Here is a 17,735-nt window from a genome sequence, read left to right as displayed (position 1 = left end):
TTTATCAGTTCTTTCTCTGGAGGCGGTTAGCATCTTCCTTCAATACTGCTGTGTTCCTTTGGTCCTGCTCACTTCACTTTCCATTATTTCACGCGAGTCTTTCCAGGTTTTTCTAAAATCCACCTGCCCATCATTTCTTGCAGCACAGTAGTATTCCATCATAACCATATGCCACAACTTGTCCAGCCATTCCCAAGCTGATGGGCATTCCCTCTGTGTCCAGTTCTTTACCATCACAAGGAGAACTGCTATACATATTGTAGAACAATGAGATTCTTTTCCTTATTGCTAGGTCAAAGGGTACACACAGTTTTAGAACTCTTTGGGCATGATTCCGGATTGCCCTCCTAAATGCCTGGGTCAGTTCACAATTCCACCAATGGTGAATTAGCATCCCGACTTTTCCACATCCTGTCAAACACTTGTCATTTTTTATCATTTTAGCTGATCTGATAGGTGTGAGATATCTCAGTTGTTTTAATTTGTACTTTTCTAATCCATAATGATTTAGAGCATTTTTACATGACTACATATAGCTTTGATTTCTTCCTCTAAAAACTGCCGGTTCATACCTTTGCCCACTTATCAATTGGAGAATGAATTGTATTATAAATTTGACAAAGTCCTCTCTATATTTGAGATGTGAGGCCTTTATCCAGGAAATTGTCTATAAATCTCCCTGCCCCCCATTTCTCTGCTCTCTTTCTAATCTTGACTACATTGGTTTTATTTGTACAAAAACTTTTTAACTTAAAATGATCAAAATTATTCTCGCAATTCTCTTTCTCTCTTGTTTATTCACAATTTCTCCTGTCCATAAATCTGATAGGTAATTGTTCTATCTTCTTCTAAATTACTTATGATATATCCCTTTATATTTAGACCATGTATCTCTCCATTTTGATCTTATCTTGGTAAATGGTGTAAGATATTGGTCTGTACTCAGTTTCTCTAGACTGTTTTCTAGTTTCCCAACAATTTTTACCAAATAGCGAATTCTTATCCTGAAAGCTTAAACCTTTACATTTGTTAAACATAAGATTACTATAGTCCTTTACTGCTATGTATTGTCTCTTCCATTTCCTCACCCCCACCCCACTTCTCAAATCTCTTGCAATCTGGCTTCTGACCCTCCTACTCAACTAAAGCTGTTTTCTCCAAGGACCTCCAAAGGTCTTGGAAAGGAGACCACCTCCTCTTGGCCAGTCTCATCTCCCTTGGTAGGATTATATATAATATTATAAAATTATATAATATTATATAATTATATAATATTATAAAATTATAATTGTTCCACTGATCCACCATTCTGTTCCTTAGCCAGAACCAGAAAGTTTTCATAATTACAGCCTTATTTTCAGATCTGGGACCTGCTAGACCTCCTTCCTTTACATTTTTTTCATTAATTATTTTGATAGTCTTGACTTTTTGTTCTTCCAAATGAATTCTGTTATTATTTTTTCTAGTTCAATAAAACTTTTTCTTACTTAATTGGGATGGCCCTGGATAGGTAGATTTATTTAGGTAGAATCACTGGACCTGGGACTTGAAGGTCTGAGGTGACTCCAAGGCTGGTGGTGCCATCAACAGAAATGGGTTCATTTGAAAAGAAGCATGAGTTCTGATTTGGACATGTTGACTTTGAGCTATCTATGTGGCATATGAAGACCTCTGAGTCCATGAAGTCCAATTCCTTCATTTTACAGATGTGGAAACAGGCAGAGAAAGATGATGTGCCCACAGTCACACCTAGTGTCTGAGATAGGATTTGAAATTGGGTCTTCTTGAGATGTGTGGCAGAGAGGCAGTCAGTAATATGGGACTGGACCTCAGGAGAGAGCTTACTGTTGTATATATAGATCTGGCAGTCCTCTGTATAGACATGATGCTTGATACCTTGGGAGATGAAGAGGTGGCCAAGGGAAAGGATTTGTGGAGGGACAGGACAGAACCTTGGACATGACATGAAGGTCCACCAAGGGAAATGGAATGGTGGCCACATGGACCACTATAGGAAGAGAATCAGTGGAGACCAAGGGAGATGAGACTGGCCAAGAGGAGGTGGTCTCCTTTCCAATGATAAGTCCTGAGGAAAGACCTTTGGAGGTCCTTGGAGAAAACAGCTTTAGTTGAGTCGGAGGGTCAGAAGCCAGATTGCAAGGGATTTGAGAAATGGGGTGGGGGTGAGGCAATGGAAGAGACAAGTATAGACAATGGAGTCTAGTGTGTGGTCTAACTGGGGTGAGGGTCAGGTCCTCCACCGCACCCTGTTTTAGCTTGATGCCTTATCTGGGTGAGAATGTCTCAATCAATGATCAGTTGAGAATAGGCTGAAGACCGAGTGTTAGAAAGCCTGTGCCATGGCATGTTGCACCCAGGATAGTGTTCTGACAGGCCAAGGAAGTTCTAGGGAGCATTTGTGAATTATCCAGCAGGGGAGAAAGGAGAGGAATGCCAGAGGCTGCAGCGGGTGGGTGGCTTTCTAGCTGGCCACTGAGGAATCCTGGGGAAGGCGGGGGGAAAGCCTCAGCTTCAGCCAGGCTGGAGAAGGACCATCCACCTTCAAAGGGTCTGGAGGAGGTAGAACGGGATTCCTGCCTTCCCACGGGTGTCCTAATGGTCCCCCTGGGGAGCTGAGGGAGGGAACGGAGCACACTGTGTGCTAAGTGTATAGGCCCTTAGTGTACCCGTGTGGTGCCCGCGGTCACTGGACCCTGTGTGTGACGGACAGCTGCTATCTACTTCGGGGGTCGCGTAACCTGCGTCACCTCGGTAAATACCTTTCTGTAAGCTAGGGCAGGCTGACTGAGGAGGAACACGAGTGTTGGCGTCAGCCAGGATTCTCCCTCCCCTCTCAGTGTGGCTCTGACAGTCCTGGGGGGCAGAGGGAACCCGCCTGCCCCTCCCTAGGGTCGGCACGGATGAGCTCCCGGCTCCGAGGAGTGCTGCAGAGGGAGGGCGCCCGTGAATGCTGGAGCCGGGAAGGACGTTGGATCTAATGCCCTCCTCCCCCGCAGGCTGAGCCAAGAAGGCCCAGTTAGGGACGCAACTCATTTAGGGTCACCCAGCCCCTGGCTGAAGGGCCGGGGCTGCGCACAGGGCCACGTTGGGGCCACGCTCTTTCTTTGATCTCTAGCTGACTTTCCCTGCCTTGGTGTTTGTCCCTCTGCTGCCTCCTGGAAGGCTGGAGATGGCCATCCTGAGAGGCACCGCAGCAGGACAGAAGGAAACCCGGTCCTCGAGGTCACGAGAGCGGGTCCTGCAGGCTGGGGGCACCTCCCTCCCGGGGGCACCCGCCACCCGGGGGCACCTCCCACCGGGGGCACCCGCCACCCGGGGGCACCTCCCTCCCGGGGGCACCTCCCACCGGGGCACCTCCCTCCCGGCGACACCCGCCACCCGGGGGCACCTGCCACCCAGGGGCATCTCCCTCCCGGGGACACCCGCCACCCGGGGATACCTCCCTCCCGGGGGCACCTGCCACCCGACCCCACGCTCTGATTTGAATCCTTCTGCTTCCCGCATGGGCTAGGTTGCAGGAGCTCCCCTCGGGAGGGGGCTGAAGTCGGGAAGAAAGAGTTTCCTCCGACCCTCGCGAGCTGCTTCTGAAACCTCTCTGCCAGCTCCGGCCGGCGGGGTCATTGTGAGGACTCAGTGAGACAGGGTGTGGAAAGGGCTTTGTGTGAACCGTTGCGCGCATCTCACGCTGGCCTCTCTCAGTCCGCGCGGAACCGCAACGGAGGAGCTCGGTCCGGTTCTGCTGAGTGAACGTCTCATCCTGCATTAGTGGGGAGGGGGAGGCGGCCAGGAGGCGCTGGGGGCCTCCGGCTGCCTTATGGGGGCATAGCCCCTACCTCCCCGGGTGGTCGTGAGGACGAAAGGTGCCTGTGGGCTGAGATTGGGTATTGTTCTGGCTCCCCGGACCACCCACCCCCAGCCCGGCCAGGGAGTACAGTCGGTTTATAAGTAGCCAGTATAAAGGGACAACAGCAGGAAATGAATGAGATCTCGAAGGGGAACCTGGGAGTCACCCACAGACTGTCCCAAAGTTCACAGGAGCAGTTTACAAACTGGATCTTAGGTTAACCAACATTCACGTCCTGGGGATATGTGCTGAATCAGCAAACCCACCAGGGCTTTGCCAGCAGGTTCTTAGTATCAGGATACAGAAACTCCAGACCGTCAGAAACATGAGGCTAGCTTTGAGATGCTGTGGGCGTGTTAACATTAAAGTTTTAATGATAGTTTTGAGATGATTTGGATCTGCTAATGAACCTTCCCCCAAAACCTCCAAAGTGAGACCTCAGCCTCCTGACCCCCATAACTCCTCCACCTCCCAAGGCTCCATGCAGCTCCAGTGGGAAGCGATGACAACCCCTTGGTCGTCCTCTTCCTCACGCTGCCTGCCTTCCTCCACCCTCCCATCCCCCTGCCATCTGCCTCAGCCTTCATGTACTTTTTGCCTCCGTACTGGGCACTGAAGTTGTGGTCTGTCCTGGTGAGTTCTCAAAGAACCAGTCATGCCTGCCATCATTTCACCAATTATCAAGTCTGCCCAGCACACAGAAGGCACTTAATAAATGTGTATTGATTGGTTACTGTTTAATTTGCTAGACAAAAGGGACTCATGTACAAAATGGTGGGCATAGACCTTTCAGCTGGCATGCTGTAGGGGAAAGAGCTCAGGAGTAGGCCTGTTCCTTCTGTTTCTTCATCTGTCAAATGAGGAGGTTGGACAAGATGACTGCCAATGCCCTTTCCAGCTCTGCATTTGTGATCCCCTGACAGCTGTGTCTTCAGCGCTTATCGATCAGGTGTTAGTTATTTGTGCCTGTCTCTCTCTAGAGCCTTTCCCTGAGGGCAGGGACCATCTTACCTTCTTAACCTTCCTATGACCACCTCTGGGCACCCCCAATGCCTCCCACAGTGAATGATAACTTCTCTGTCACCACCACCACCACCACCACCACCACCACCACCAATCTGCCTACAGGGGGCATCAGTCTATTTTAGCAAGGAATCTTGGACTAAGGTTTAACCTTTGTCACATAACTGGATGCCAAATTAAGTCCTGAAGGCACAGGCCAAGGGCTAGCAGGCTAGGAATGAAGAGGTAAGAAATGAATGTGAAAATTTCTCAAGGACACACTACAATTATTTCTGTCCTCAGGGGTGGAAGTTCTGGCACCAGGGATGGGAGGGGATCAGGCCAGGTCCAGAGAAGACATGTCCTTCTCTTTCTGAGGCCTTGGTGACCACAGCAGCTGTGGTGGCATGCTGGGGTGAGTTGTATTGGGGTAGAATGTTCACCCCCCAGCCTTTCCTTACATTCCTTCCCTCCAGAGCTCACTGCTGGCATTGCCCAAGGTACACTGGGAAACCCCAATAGCTCTAATAATCAGGAGGCAAGGATGAGAATTGCATGAAATGAGAAAAATGGGCACTAATCAGCTCTTTTCAAAGAAACATCTGCCTTCCCGTCTGGCAGTTCAAGCTCTCCTAGCCCTCCAGGCACAGATCACTTTTCCTCACCTTTCCAAAGAAAGCAGCATTTCCTGTTCTTCAGCTTCTCCCTTCATGGTGTCTAATACAGCCAGTGGGATGTTCAGACCCAAGGGCTTAGCCAATGCCACCGGCCAGTTAATATTCCAGAATGAGCTACACTTTCACTGGGAAACACCTACACTTAATGATAGAAGTTTGTTTCTTCACAGATGCCCCAGCCAGTTGAAAGGCCTTTGTTCAAATGGGAACTCTGTTGGGTGACCCCAAAAAGAAAGCATGTCATTCTGACAAGACATATTTTCAAAATTTGCTTTTATTTACATTTCAAGTCAATCACATGCAAACTTTTTTTTAAAACAAGAATGTGATTAGCAAAAGATGCATTAGAATTTTAAAATAGCAATTAAATATACAAAAATATAGCTTACAAAAACAGCGAATGTTTTAAAAAATATTCTGCTGCAGAATTTTTAGTGTACAAATAGTCTGTGAAACCAGAGGCTCAGAGTTTCACAAACTTTTTCAGGAGTTACACGATATCTAACCCACGGGCACCACTGCACAAAGATTACCTCTGGGAACTGCCACAAGACAAACTCAGGGACAAAGACATTCCTTTTCACAGGAATGGGAGGAGCTGTGGATTCTTCCATTAGAGACAGTCACTATCTATTCGTGAATACTAGACATCTTGCCTTGCAACGATTGTGTTAAAGGAGAATGGTGTTCTAGCCATCCCAGGGATCTCGGGAGAGCTCGCCTCAAGAGCCCTATCTGGGCACCCTCTGCTCAGGCTGACTAGGGGCCCGAGCCGCTAGATACCACCCCAGCTCACAAGATAGCACAGATTCTGGGGCATCAGGATCTGGGCAGGCCCAGGGCAGTTAGAAATTAGTCCTTTTGACATTTGTAGGGATTTAGTTCTGGGAGAAGTCTGTTCCAGCGTGCTTCACGGTGGGGGTGAGGGTGCACAGCTCAGATTTTGGGGTCTTTGGCCACTCAAAGTGTGGCCTGGCAAATGAAGACAGTGGACAAATAATGCTTTCTAGAACTACTTTTCTCTACAAACCTGGATCCTAAATCTGAACTTAGAAACCCTCAGTTTTCAAGATACTTTTACATACTCTAAAATGGGAGTAAGCATCTGAGCCCTGATTTCGTGCCCCACTTTGCAATCTATACTAATCATTGAGATTCTTATCTTCACCCATTCAAAACACAGCGATTTACTTACCCAGAGAGCCAGGCAGCAATCGGTGAGTGGCAAAGTTCACTGCAATTAAGTGCACAACATTCCTCCCTTTCCTCAACAATCCCTTGCAGTTTGGGTAAAGAAATGTTTAGTCAGTCTGTGGATCTGAGAGAGAGGTGGATGAAGAGGAGAAAGTCCGATAAGATTCCAGAAGTGCTGCTTCTTCTGGGGATTGCTTTTCCTTTCAAGTTTCAGTTTCAAGGCTCAGGAATCCAGTGCTTTTGGCCCAAGGTTAGGACAGTCTGAGTTTACTGGCAGGTCATGGGGACCAAATGCCTTGTGACCCAGGGTAGGAGTGAGAAGAGACAAGGGGGGGGGTGCATAGCTCTGCATTGTGGTCTTTGGTGCACTTTGTGGGTGATCAGAGAGGCAGCCTGACCTGGTGGGACATGCACTAGAGTGGTATCAAAAGAGGTCTGGGTTCAAATTCTCACTCCATAATGACTAGCTAGGTGATCCAGGGCAAGTGACTTCTCTGGGTTTCAGTCTTACCTGTAGAATGTAAAATGGGAACATGATACTTGTGGTCTCTACCACACAGTTATTGTGAGGAAAGGGCTTTTCAAAGCCTCCTTATCAGGGTGGGGGAGGGGAAGTGTGGTCCCGGGTCATTTTCTGACCCTTCCAGAGGCTGTCCCATGGGAGGGCGGTACACTGCCCCCACACTGCTCCACATACAGCTTTAGAATGCAGGTCCAGGCCCCTCGGGTTACAGAGGAGCGCACTGAAGACTAGAGACAAGAAGGGACCCGCCCAAGGTTAGGCAGTAGCAAGTAAGGATTTGAACCCAGTTCTTTTGGTTCCAAATTCAGTGTTCTTTCTGTTTTAACATGCTTCCCCTTGACCAATGGACAACTATGGAAATAAAAATGGATAATTATGACAATGTTCCCATGACCTCAAAAAAAATATATATAAAAAACCATACCCAAATCAGGATAATTTGACCTAATGCATAAGTGATCCCCAAAAATTCACAATAGAAGGCCCCCTTTCCTGACCTGGGTAGGCCACATTTGGCTTAGTGAAGACTCTACTCCCAACAGTTTGTTTCCAAATGGGATAAAAGGACGCATAGGGAAGGAATTATGTGAAAAAAATATTTTCTCCTCAAAGCAATACAGGGAGAAAGTCAAAACAGATGAATTAACACGGCACACATAATAATAGACATGGCATGCATATACAAGCCAGTTTAGCTGCCACTGGGACCTGGGCCTTTCCAGTTCACCAGCTCCACCTACAAGTTCCCCTCATCTGGATGGGGGAGCGGTGGGGCAGGGGGGGAGGGAGAAGAAATCTTCTCCTAACAAGCTTCTTGTGCTTCCTTTCCTCTTCACCCACCTCCCATCACATCTGGAGGATCGCTGAGGATAAGGGAGATGTTTCAATGAGCTTTAACAATCAGTGGAAAAGACCTGGCCAGGGCGAGGGAAGTGCACCTTGCCACTCCCATGTAGCTGGCTCAAGCCACCATAAGTATTCTGACCAGGTCTGCAGCTGATCACTCTTTAGCTGGGCACTTAAAAGGTCAAATCAAGGGCACTGATGGCAAGGGTGAGGGAGGGAATGGAAAGTTTCTAATTTGTATAGAAACAAAGAATTCCATTATGTTGCAACCAAGCCAATGCTATGCCTTACTGGAAAGGAATGTGTTTCAAAAAATGTTAACTCCATTTGCTCTGTGATTCTGGAATCAGTATTTCCGGATTGGCTATGACCAACAGAAGGGCTGAGGGCTCCCCTCTGAAATGTTTGGCACCAGTCAGCCAACCCCAGGGATGAACTCTGGGGACCCATGGCTGCGCTGGGGTCATGGGTGAAGATGGAGCTGGTGACCTCTCCGAGGGGGGACACCCCCTGCCGACCCCAGCTGTAGGCAGTGGTGCATCTGAGGTAGTCATGACCACTCCAGGACAAGAAAGCAATGGGTGGCAAGCCATCTGAAGCAGGGAGAGGCTTCAGCCCAGGAAGATCAGAGGATAGCCTGAGGTCTCTGTTCCTAAAGTTCCTAATGGGAAGATACAGGGGCCCCAGGCTGCTGGGCAGCCCTTTGAGTGCTGCTGGGTTGGTGACCAATCAGACCCTGAAGGGAATCCAGTGCCCTGGGGAAGTCTCACTGCTCTAGGAAGTCCACGCTCTCACTGAACAGGCGCTGGCCCGAAAAGCATTTCCCTGTTGGTCATCCACTGGTCCAGTCAAGTTAGTGTATCATGATGCAGTAATATGGCATTATGCTAATAACATTCCCACTGCTAAGGGACACAGGCTAGTGCGGTGTGAGGGAAAATACAAGCACAACTTGCTTCGTGTTCAGAATCTGATTCTACCAGTGCTGTCTCCATTATTAGAATGTAAGCTCTCTGAGGGCAGGGGTCATGGCATCCCCAGCACCTAGTACAAGGCTGGCCGACACAGTAGGAGGTGCTGAGGACTTTTTCACTTGTTCGTTTATTATCCCTAAATACCTCTGAGCAGGTGTCCTTTCTGTCTTCAACCATTTGTGGAAGTAAAAGAGGCTACAGACTAGCTGAAGGACTCCCTAACGGGAAAAGCGGGCAGCTAAGGAGGCTGGGAGCCCGCCAGCCGCCTTCCAGGCCCAGAATCCAAGCATCCCCAAATCCCAATGAGTACGACAGATTCCAGTCCAGCACCTGGAGAAGGTGAGTGAATGGCCAGCAAAGTGTTTCTCTAATGACCCTGCTGACGTAGGCCAACTTTTCAGCCTCCTCTCTTCACATTTCATTTGGGAGCACAAAAATCATGGATCAGCAAGTAGGCAAAGGTCCCCAAACATCTAAAGATACCCTGGCTCCTCAGCAAGAGAGAGCACGAGCTCAGGTGGTGCCAGTGTCTCCAGCAGGGCTTTCGGCTTGATGCGAGGATAAAAGGGACTTCCTCATTCCTTCTTTCTCTATCTTGGATTTAATACTGGTGGTCACATTTGTAACTACGAATAACCAAACAGTTCTGTATAGTTTTGGCCAGAATTCAAGGAATACACAAACACAGCCCATTTGGTATTTACATCAGTGCAGAATCAGTCCGGGAAAGAGCAAGGATCTGCTGACTTGGTCGAGAGTGTCTCTCGGGTCCCTCCCAGCACAGATTCTATGAAATCTATAGCTCCATTATCTGCTGGGTCAGGGTCACTGGACTTGGAAGACTTAAGAGACTCAGATGTGACTGACTTTGGGCATGGTGTCCTCATACTACATTAGAGGAGCTGATGACTAAGTGGAATGAAGAGTACAGATTTCTGTAATCCCCCAAATCAATTCTGCCAATCAAATGCTTTCTTAACCTCAGTCCACACTGCATATTAACAACCCCCAAGATGGATTTGTGGAGACAGCTTTGACTTTCGGCTTAGAAATTAACCACATGGCAGCTAGGTGGCAAAGTGGATAGAGCATTGGCCCTGGAGTCGGGAAAATTTGAGTTAAAATCTGAGCTCAGACACTTGATACTTACTAGCTGTGTGACCTTGGGCAAGTCACTTAACCCCGATTGCCTCGCCTTCCCTTTATCCATAGTGTAGACATGAGATGGACACCTGTAATGACTATACCAAGTTCAGATACTTTCTGATCTGCAAATACTAAGACATTTTGGTTCTGCTGCTTTGGTCTCCAGTGAACTGGAGTTCAGTTGGGATTACATAGTAAACATCTGAATAAGTTTGCAGTTGAAAACAGTATTTGAGATATTGGACTAAAATGTTTTGCCCTTAAAAAATAAAGTCACTTAGTGAGGCCCCCCACCCAATGAAGCAGCGCAGTCAGACAACATGCCCCAAAGGACGCAGATCCACAGCCAGCCGGGTGGAAGAAAGCCACTTTGGAGGGGAAGGGGAAGCACAAGCTAAAAGCTTCACCAGTCCCCAGGTTTTTGATTTCTATTTTGACTGTAGCCCTATATGGAAGAAATGGCACTTATTCCAAAAGCAGTTCCATGTTCCTGGAAAATTCTAGGATCTGGCTGTAAACAATATAACTAGGCTGTAGAGATCCAGAGATAAGCCAAACCTTCTCTCTTGACATTGGTCGCTAAAAATGTTTTACTGTAAACCTGTTTCATCAAAACTTAGGCAAATTTAACAACTGCCACAAATACAGAAAAAGGAAAGCCGTTCTAAGTCAGAGGGGTGCTTGTAACTTCTATCCCTTCCATCAGGTCAGGAAACAAGCATGGAGCTGAATAGGTTAAAGCTCTGATATAAAAACAGCCTTCACCTCCACTCCATTGTTAGTGAAACAGCAGAGCCTGCAGATAACATGGGTCATATGTAGGAAGCTCCCTAGGCTTTCCATTCCTGTGGCTCCCCAGAGCGGCCATTTCTAAGTGAACTCAACCTTCACTGTTTTTTTTTTTTTTTAGCTAATAATGATTTTCCTTCTCTAACCTCTTAACCACTCCAATCAACTGAAGGCTCCCTTTTTATTTCTAACGGATGGTGGGTATTGGGGTGCAAAATCTGAAGCACTTGAAGATAAATCTGTTGCGTTTAGTTCAATCTTGCGCCTGCCATGTTCCAAAGTGAAAAGGTCCCACCACCCATCTCAAAGGCATAGCAGCCTATGTGGACATGAAGAGGGCCATCAAGGGATTATGCCAAGCAGGAGGATGGCCTCTGAAAAGTAGCTAACTAGACCGGCTGCTTCTATACGAGTTAATTTACACAATATTCTGATATTCCCCAAGATCAGACACTTCTGAGTCACTTCTACAGAAGTCTGTGAGTGTTAAGGAGAAAACAAGCCATCTAAGTTCTCCTATCAATATGCTCCAAACTGTGTTCCAGATCCAAGCAGAAAACTGAACACACAGCCAGTGGGTCCTTAACCCTGTGCTGCTGAAGACAATATTTACAAGCCCAAATATCTTTTTAAACACTGAGTGCTCCCTCCATGGGCACTTTCAGCACAGAGCCTTGGGACTAACTTGAAGCTCAACAGCAGAACTGGGCTTTTGGAAAGGTTGTGGGGTCTGCATTCGTTGCTTTGGCAAGCTGACTCAGTTTGGTCTTGAGCATGTGGCTCTTTCAAGGGTCTGTGTCCAGTGGGACACTGGCGGCCCAGCCCTTGAACGCTGTGTGATCGTGGCCTCACTGAGTCACGAGGGGTAACGAGGACCCGGTCCAGAAGCTCCCTCACCCACTTGGGCCTCCTGCTACCCGTCCCTTCTGAAGAAGTCTGCTCACTCAGCTCCGGCATGCTGGGAGTGCTGAGGAGGACTCGATGGTCTCTGCCCAGATCAGTTCTTTATCTATGTCATATTATTTGATGCCTGGAGGTTGAACAGAAGCAGAAATCCAGTGTGAAGTGCTACAGAACAGAGTCACAGATTCCCTTTGCCCTTGCTTAATCTTGCATATGCCATGTTTCCAGGTGAAAATGTGCCCTGCCCACTGGGTGTGAGGCCCGCAGCTGCTCAGGATTTTTCATTAGAACCACAGGATTCCAAGAAAGCCTCCCTCAAGGAATAGAACGTCAGCGAGCCTTGAGCTGGCACTGCTGGCCTCACCAACCTCTGGTTCATCATGAGGTAACTATTGGCTGACTTGGCTTGGGGACCACCTTGTGCTGCTGCAAAATTTCATGCATGGTTGGCACATGATTTCAGCTGGTAGTCCAGGGGTTGGGGGGCGAGTCTCCAAGGCTCAGCCCACACTCCTTTCTCTCTCACACATTCTTGCTTAGCAAAGGCAAACTCTACTTGGACACAAGTGCTTGGGCTGTACATAGGGTGACAAAGCTCACAGGCAGCCCTCCTGAAGCCAGTGCTCCCTGACACCCACGTCTGCAGGCTCAGGCACTGCTGGGCCCTTGGCACCAGGGCACTGGATGGTTGCAGAGGGTTCTGGTGGTGATGAGATCCAAACATCTGGGCTCCCAGCTCATCGAGGAGCTCATCAGGAGACACGGGGATCATGGCCAATTCAGAGACTTGAAATTCTCTGCCTGGGGTTCATTTTGATATCGTGTGTGCAAGTCTGTTTCACTGGGAGAGCTATGCTATGTTCTCTGCCCCAGGGAGGGGTCCCTGTGGGGGGCCATGGTCCTGCTTACTGTGCAGTTGAGCCAGCTGTAGAACAGGCATGTTGCAGAGGGGGCACACTTTCCGAACTTCCAACCACTTAATGAGGCACCTGGAAAGTGAGAGACAAAGGAGGTAGGGGGCATCAGTCACCTGTGCTGTAGCGATCCCTTCACCATGCCAAGGAGCTCACTGCCCATTTCTGGAGGGAGTCTTTCCCTTTATGTCCAGGTAATACCCTTCAGAATCCACAGACATTTCTTACTTACAGTATTCACACTGAAGAGAACAAGGGTAACATGAGTCTTGGCTTATTGGAATCTGACAGGTAACAACTGAGCTTGGACAGGGCTGAAACTCTGCCTGTCCCTTCTGAAGAGCAGGATGTCTCTCTAGGTCAGCTCCCTACATTCTATGTGGTTTCCCCAGTGACAGGCCCAGGGCTGAGCCCCAGAGATCTCACCTTTCCTGGACCTCTTCTAGTCAAACTCCATATTCTGTGGGCGGTATTCTTTGTCCCTCAATATTACTTAAAAGGAGATGTAGTCTTGGAAGGTGGGAAAGTAGGAGAATTAATCTTCTTACAGAAAAATGGAGCAAATGCAATTTTATTAGCACTAGTAAAAGGGAGCTCAGGAAGATACTTCCAGGAAAGAAAGGAGAACAGAAAGAAAATTATTATATTTTGCCAAGTACAATCTCCAGATTCTGATTTAAAATCATATTGTGTAGCACACTCCAACTATAAGATATTTTAGGAGATATGACCTCAAAATGGAAAACTCCAGCGACACGGTTTTCTGCTGGTCTGCTTGACTCTGTACTCTAATTGGGAAGAATACTGTCAACTAGGAATCTTTCCTTTCTAAGTGCAAGAAATACCCAATGAAGACAGAAGTCTTGTCACTAGAGGTGAGACTGAGTGACCTAGATAATCTGGGTTATTTTTCTGCTTCCAAATGCTCACATTGTTCTCCATTAAGATGGTTCTAATAGTCAATGAGTTTTCTGGGATTTAGTAAAATTAAAAGGGGGAAACCAAGGAAATGTGTCTGATCTTGGCCAATGCCTTTAGTGTGGAGGGGATGTGTATAAGTATTTGAACCGATCCCGTACAGGACCTTAATTTCAAACTGAACGTAAGCTAGTAAATACACTGAGACATTGAAACAGCTCCATACTTACTTCCTGTGGAAGGCATGCTTACACGGACAGATCCCCAACTCATCTTTGGGCTTGAAATCTTCTAAACAAACTGCACAGATCTGAAAGAAACATTTCTGAGTGAGAAGAATCTAGTGCTAGAAACACTCCCAAGCCTAGGCCTGGGGTTATGTGATACCCTCAAGGGCCTCCCACCTGTTGGGGCCCATTGAGTCTCCCTCACCTGTGACTGTCTTTCAAGCAGGGTGGTTGCTTTGGAAAAAACAAAGCAGACACCAGAAGTCAGCAAACACTCCAGGGTGATAGCTCAGAGCTGTATCCTTTGATATATCTGGCCTGCTCACACATATCTAGAGAGGTCATGGCTAGGCCGTTCATGTTTAACTACAATGTCCACAATTTAACTACAGGTTGACCCTGAAACAAGGAGCAGCTCATCTTGGTTCCTGAAAAAGTTATTCTGCAAACATCTACTAAGCACTTTACAAATATGTCATTTGATTCCTGTGAGGTGGGTGCTCATATTTTCCTATTGAGGAAACTGAGGCAGACTTGTAAGTGTCTAAAGGCAGATTTGAACTCAAGTGTTCCTGACTCCAGGCCCAGAGCTGGGGCTCCATGGTGCCACCTGCTAATTTATGTGTCTTTGATTCAGATACATCTTGATTAAGAAAGTTCTGAAAACATAAAGAAGGTAATGGAGAAACCAGAGTGTCTGAAACACTAGCTGCATTCTCACCAAGTCTGGGGCATTCTCTTAGGCCAACCCTGAGGGGCAGGCCCTCTGACAGGGCAGTAAAGAGCCAGGCTGTCCTGGCACTGGCTTCCGTCACCTGCCTACAACAACCCTCTGCTGAAGTCACCTTTTTATTTTTATTTTATTTATTTATCTTTTAAAAAGCAATCGGGGTTAAGTAACTTGCTCAAGGTTACATGGCCAGGTGTTTCTGGGTGGGTGCTAAGTGTCTAAGCCCGGATTCGATCCCAGGTCATCCTGACTCTGGGGCAGGCGCTCTTACTCGCTGTGCTACCTGGCCGCCCCTGAAGTCACCTTTTTACACTTACATTTCCTCACCAGGAGCACTCAGGGGCATGAGAGACGGTGTTACATAAACACACCGAAGAGAAAAGCTTAGTGTGCAAATGTGACCAACACAGGCCCCCTCCTCAGGGCCCCCAGTTCATCTCTTGCTCTGCCGGAGATGGCAGCCAAGAACCCCCCACAGAGAACTTCTAAATTTATACGCCAACTTTCCATTGCAGATTATCCGGGAGCTTTGCATGGCCAGGGGCACCTCTGCAGTGGGCACTGGGGATGCACAGAGGGTGGGCCAGCCAAGGCCACACAAGCACATGCTATTTTTAAGGCAGCATGTGAGCTTTTCAGGGTTCATGGGAAAAGGTTGCTCACGCACAAGGGACATGGACTCAGGCTCTCCTTTCTGCTGCCTCTGCTGTGATATGGAAACTCTATAAACAACACGTCAGCCTGTAGTAAAATGCTATTTATAACCACAGGCGACTCTGGATTTGGCATCACCGCAGGGCTGTCAGCACCTATTTTCATTTAACATTTAAAAAACAATGTATTCTACAAAGTTGCTGAATTAATGCCCAGGAAGGCTCCTATCAAGTCAGGCCTGGCTACCTTAAAGATGGGAGGTTTCTGTAGTCCTGTGTGGGTTGTGGCCCGGGGGGGAGGGAGGGGTTTGAGTCTCTCTTCTCTGTGGGTCAGTACTGGCCCCAAAGCTTGACTGCGAGGTCAGGGAAGAGGCCAGGGCCTCTAAAAATAGCTTTCCCATGCAAGGGTCAAGTCTTCAGCCACACATGCCGCTGCCTCTTCATGCCAAGGCTTTCTTCAGAGTAAGCAAGGCTTTCTTGTTCTGGATAAACCCTAACCATTCCACTGTCTGAAGGCCTTGGGTTCTAAAGCTTATAGCCCTAGAGGGATGGTAAGGGGTGACTTGTGCTATAGACAAAGAAGAGGCACTAATGACTACATCTTTCTTACACACTCTGAGACATTAGGAAGTGAAAATATTTGGATAGACCTTCAATAATTGAGGTAGCTGACTTCAGAGTCAGAGGACCTGTATGACCTGTGTGACCCTGGACAAGTCATTTACCATCCATAGGCCTTGGTTTCTTTATCTGTAAAGTGAGGAGTACTGGATTAGATGGTTCCTGAGTCTTTTCCATTTCTAGAGCTACGACCAAAGAACTTCTAACAGAAGCATCCACTCTGCGGCTTGTCCAGGCCCTGCCCAGACCAGCAGCATGTTTGCTACCAAAGAAGATTTTAAGTTTCTCGGGTTAAAAAAGCGTTAATATTTTTTTAACTTTAGATTTCCTTTTTGTTCTTTGGGGCCACTCTGGCTTACCCGAATCCTGATTTATAATAATACCCTTTCCAACTGAAAAGAAAGGGAGAGAAACAGTTTCTCGTCCTTTATTATATTTACAGGGGATGAGGGCTGCACCTATGATGTCACTTGTCTAGAAACCTCCCAGATGAAGAATTTCCTCCCCCAATGCAGGCTGGCCCTTTGTAGCTCAGGGCCCTCAGAGGTGAAGAGACTTTCCCAGACTCACAGCCAAGATGGGTCAGAGGCAGGGCTTGAACCTTTCTAGGCTGCCTCTATTGTACATATATGTGCATATATGTATATGTATATGGGACAGACTAATCCTATTACAAAACTGACAACCATTTTGTTCAAACGGGTCAAATAACAGCTATTGTTAATCCTCATTTTGCTGACTAGGCTGCTAAGGTGTGAGAAGATTCAGAGACCTGCCCCAAACATCAGAATGAATCCATCCTTACTCTAAGCAGACCTGAAGGACTTCTGGTTCCTCAACCCAAGTCTCCCAAACACACTCAGATGTTCTCTAGGGATACTTCCATTCTCAGAGCCGCCTGCTGACTCTGGCCTGTGAGGGGGGAAAAGGGCTTCTAAAGCTCCCTCCTGCTGGGACTTCAGCCCCAGTGATCACCATTCTTAGATCTAACACATGGTTAGTCTCTTCCTGACCCTAGAGCATGTACAACTTCCACCCTTTAGGACTCATTTCAGGCACACAGCTGCTGAGGCAAAGGGTCACAGGATCATAGACGGGAGCTGGAAGGGGCCAGCTAAGGGACTGAGGCACAGAGGGGAAGTGACTTGTCCAGAAGAGTTGGGGCCAAGGCGTGTGCTCTGGCTCCAGGTTCAGTTCACATTCAACTATATCACAAGGTCCGAGGTTTGGATGAAAATACTTATTATTCACTCAGTCTGTATTCCCAAACTCATCTTCCCCTTGAGGAGCTGAAACAACTTCTGATCAGAAATGATTCCTCCAGTGACTCTTAAAGCAGCAAAAAGTGCTAGACAATGTTCACCATCTTAACACAAGTGAAGAAGGGTTAAGTGAGCTCGTCAAAGACAAGCCCAAGAGGCCTGTGAACACACATGTCATGATCTGTGATCCAACACACGGACAATGCTAATGGCTCACTGCTGCTTCCAAGACAGATACATTAACAAACACAAGTCTTTCCCAATGTCTGTGTGTGAAGTCAAAGTCAACACAGCACAGCGTTCACTACATACGGCAGGTTTCCAATGATATCCCAGTGTTCCTTGTTCCTCTTGGACATGGCTATTGGTTCCACCCCCCTGCTGGTCTAGAGTGCTCAACTCAAATACCCTTGAGGACTTCCAGCACGCTGGCCCCTCAGAGGACACAGCATGGGTCCTAACGGTCCTCAGGCCCCTCGGAGGGCACAGCA

The 17,735-nt window shown here is 47.7% G+C and overlaps 1 protein-coding gene across 1 annotated transcript in view; it reads right to left on the bottom strand.

The window, feature by feature from the left end:
* Positions 1-5,800: 5,800 nt before the first annotated feature.
* Positions 5,801-17,735, bottom strand: part of RNF24 (ring finger protein 24) — a 104,873-nt gene continuing 92,938 nt past the window's right edge. The window contains exons 5-6 of the mRNA XM_069065989.1: positions 13,982-14,061; positions 5,801-12,908 (exon numbers count right to left, since the gene is read on the bottom strand). Coding sequence (XP_068922090.1) covers positions 12,770-12,908; positions 13,982-14,061 — 219 coding nt within the window. The 3' untranslated portion in view covers positions 5,801-12,769. The remainder of the gene's footprint in view (positions 12,909-13,981; positions 14,062-17,735) is intronic.

The sequence above is a fragment of the Petaurus breviceps genome, unplaced genomic scaffold (assembly GCF_028583685.1).
Source record: "Petaurus breviceps papuanus isolate PSGF00001 unplaced genomic scaffold, PetGlider_PUasm1.0 139, whole genome shotgun sequence".
Lineage (NCBI taxonomy): Eukaryota > Metazoa > Chordata > Mammalia > Diprotodontia > Petauridae > Petaurus > Petaurus breviceps.
Note: the sequence above shows the minus strand (reverse complement) of the source record. Positions and strands in the feature narration are given on the sequence as shown.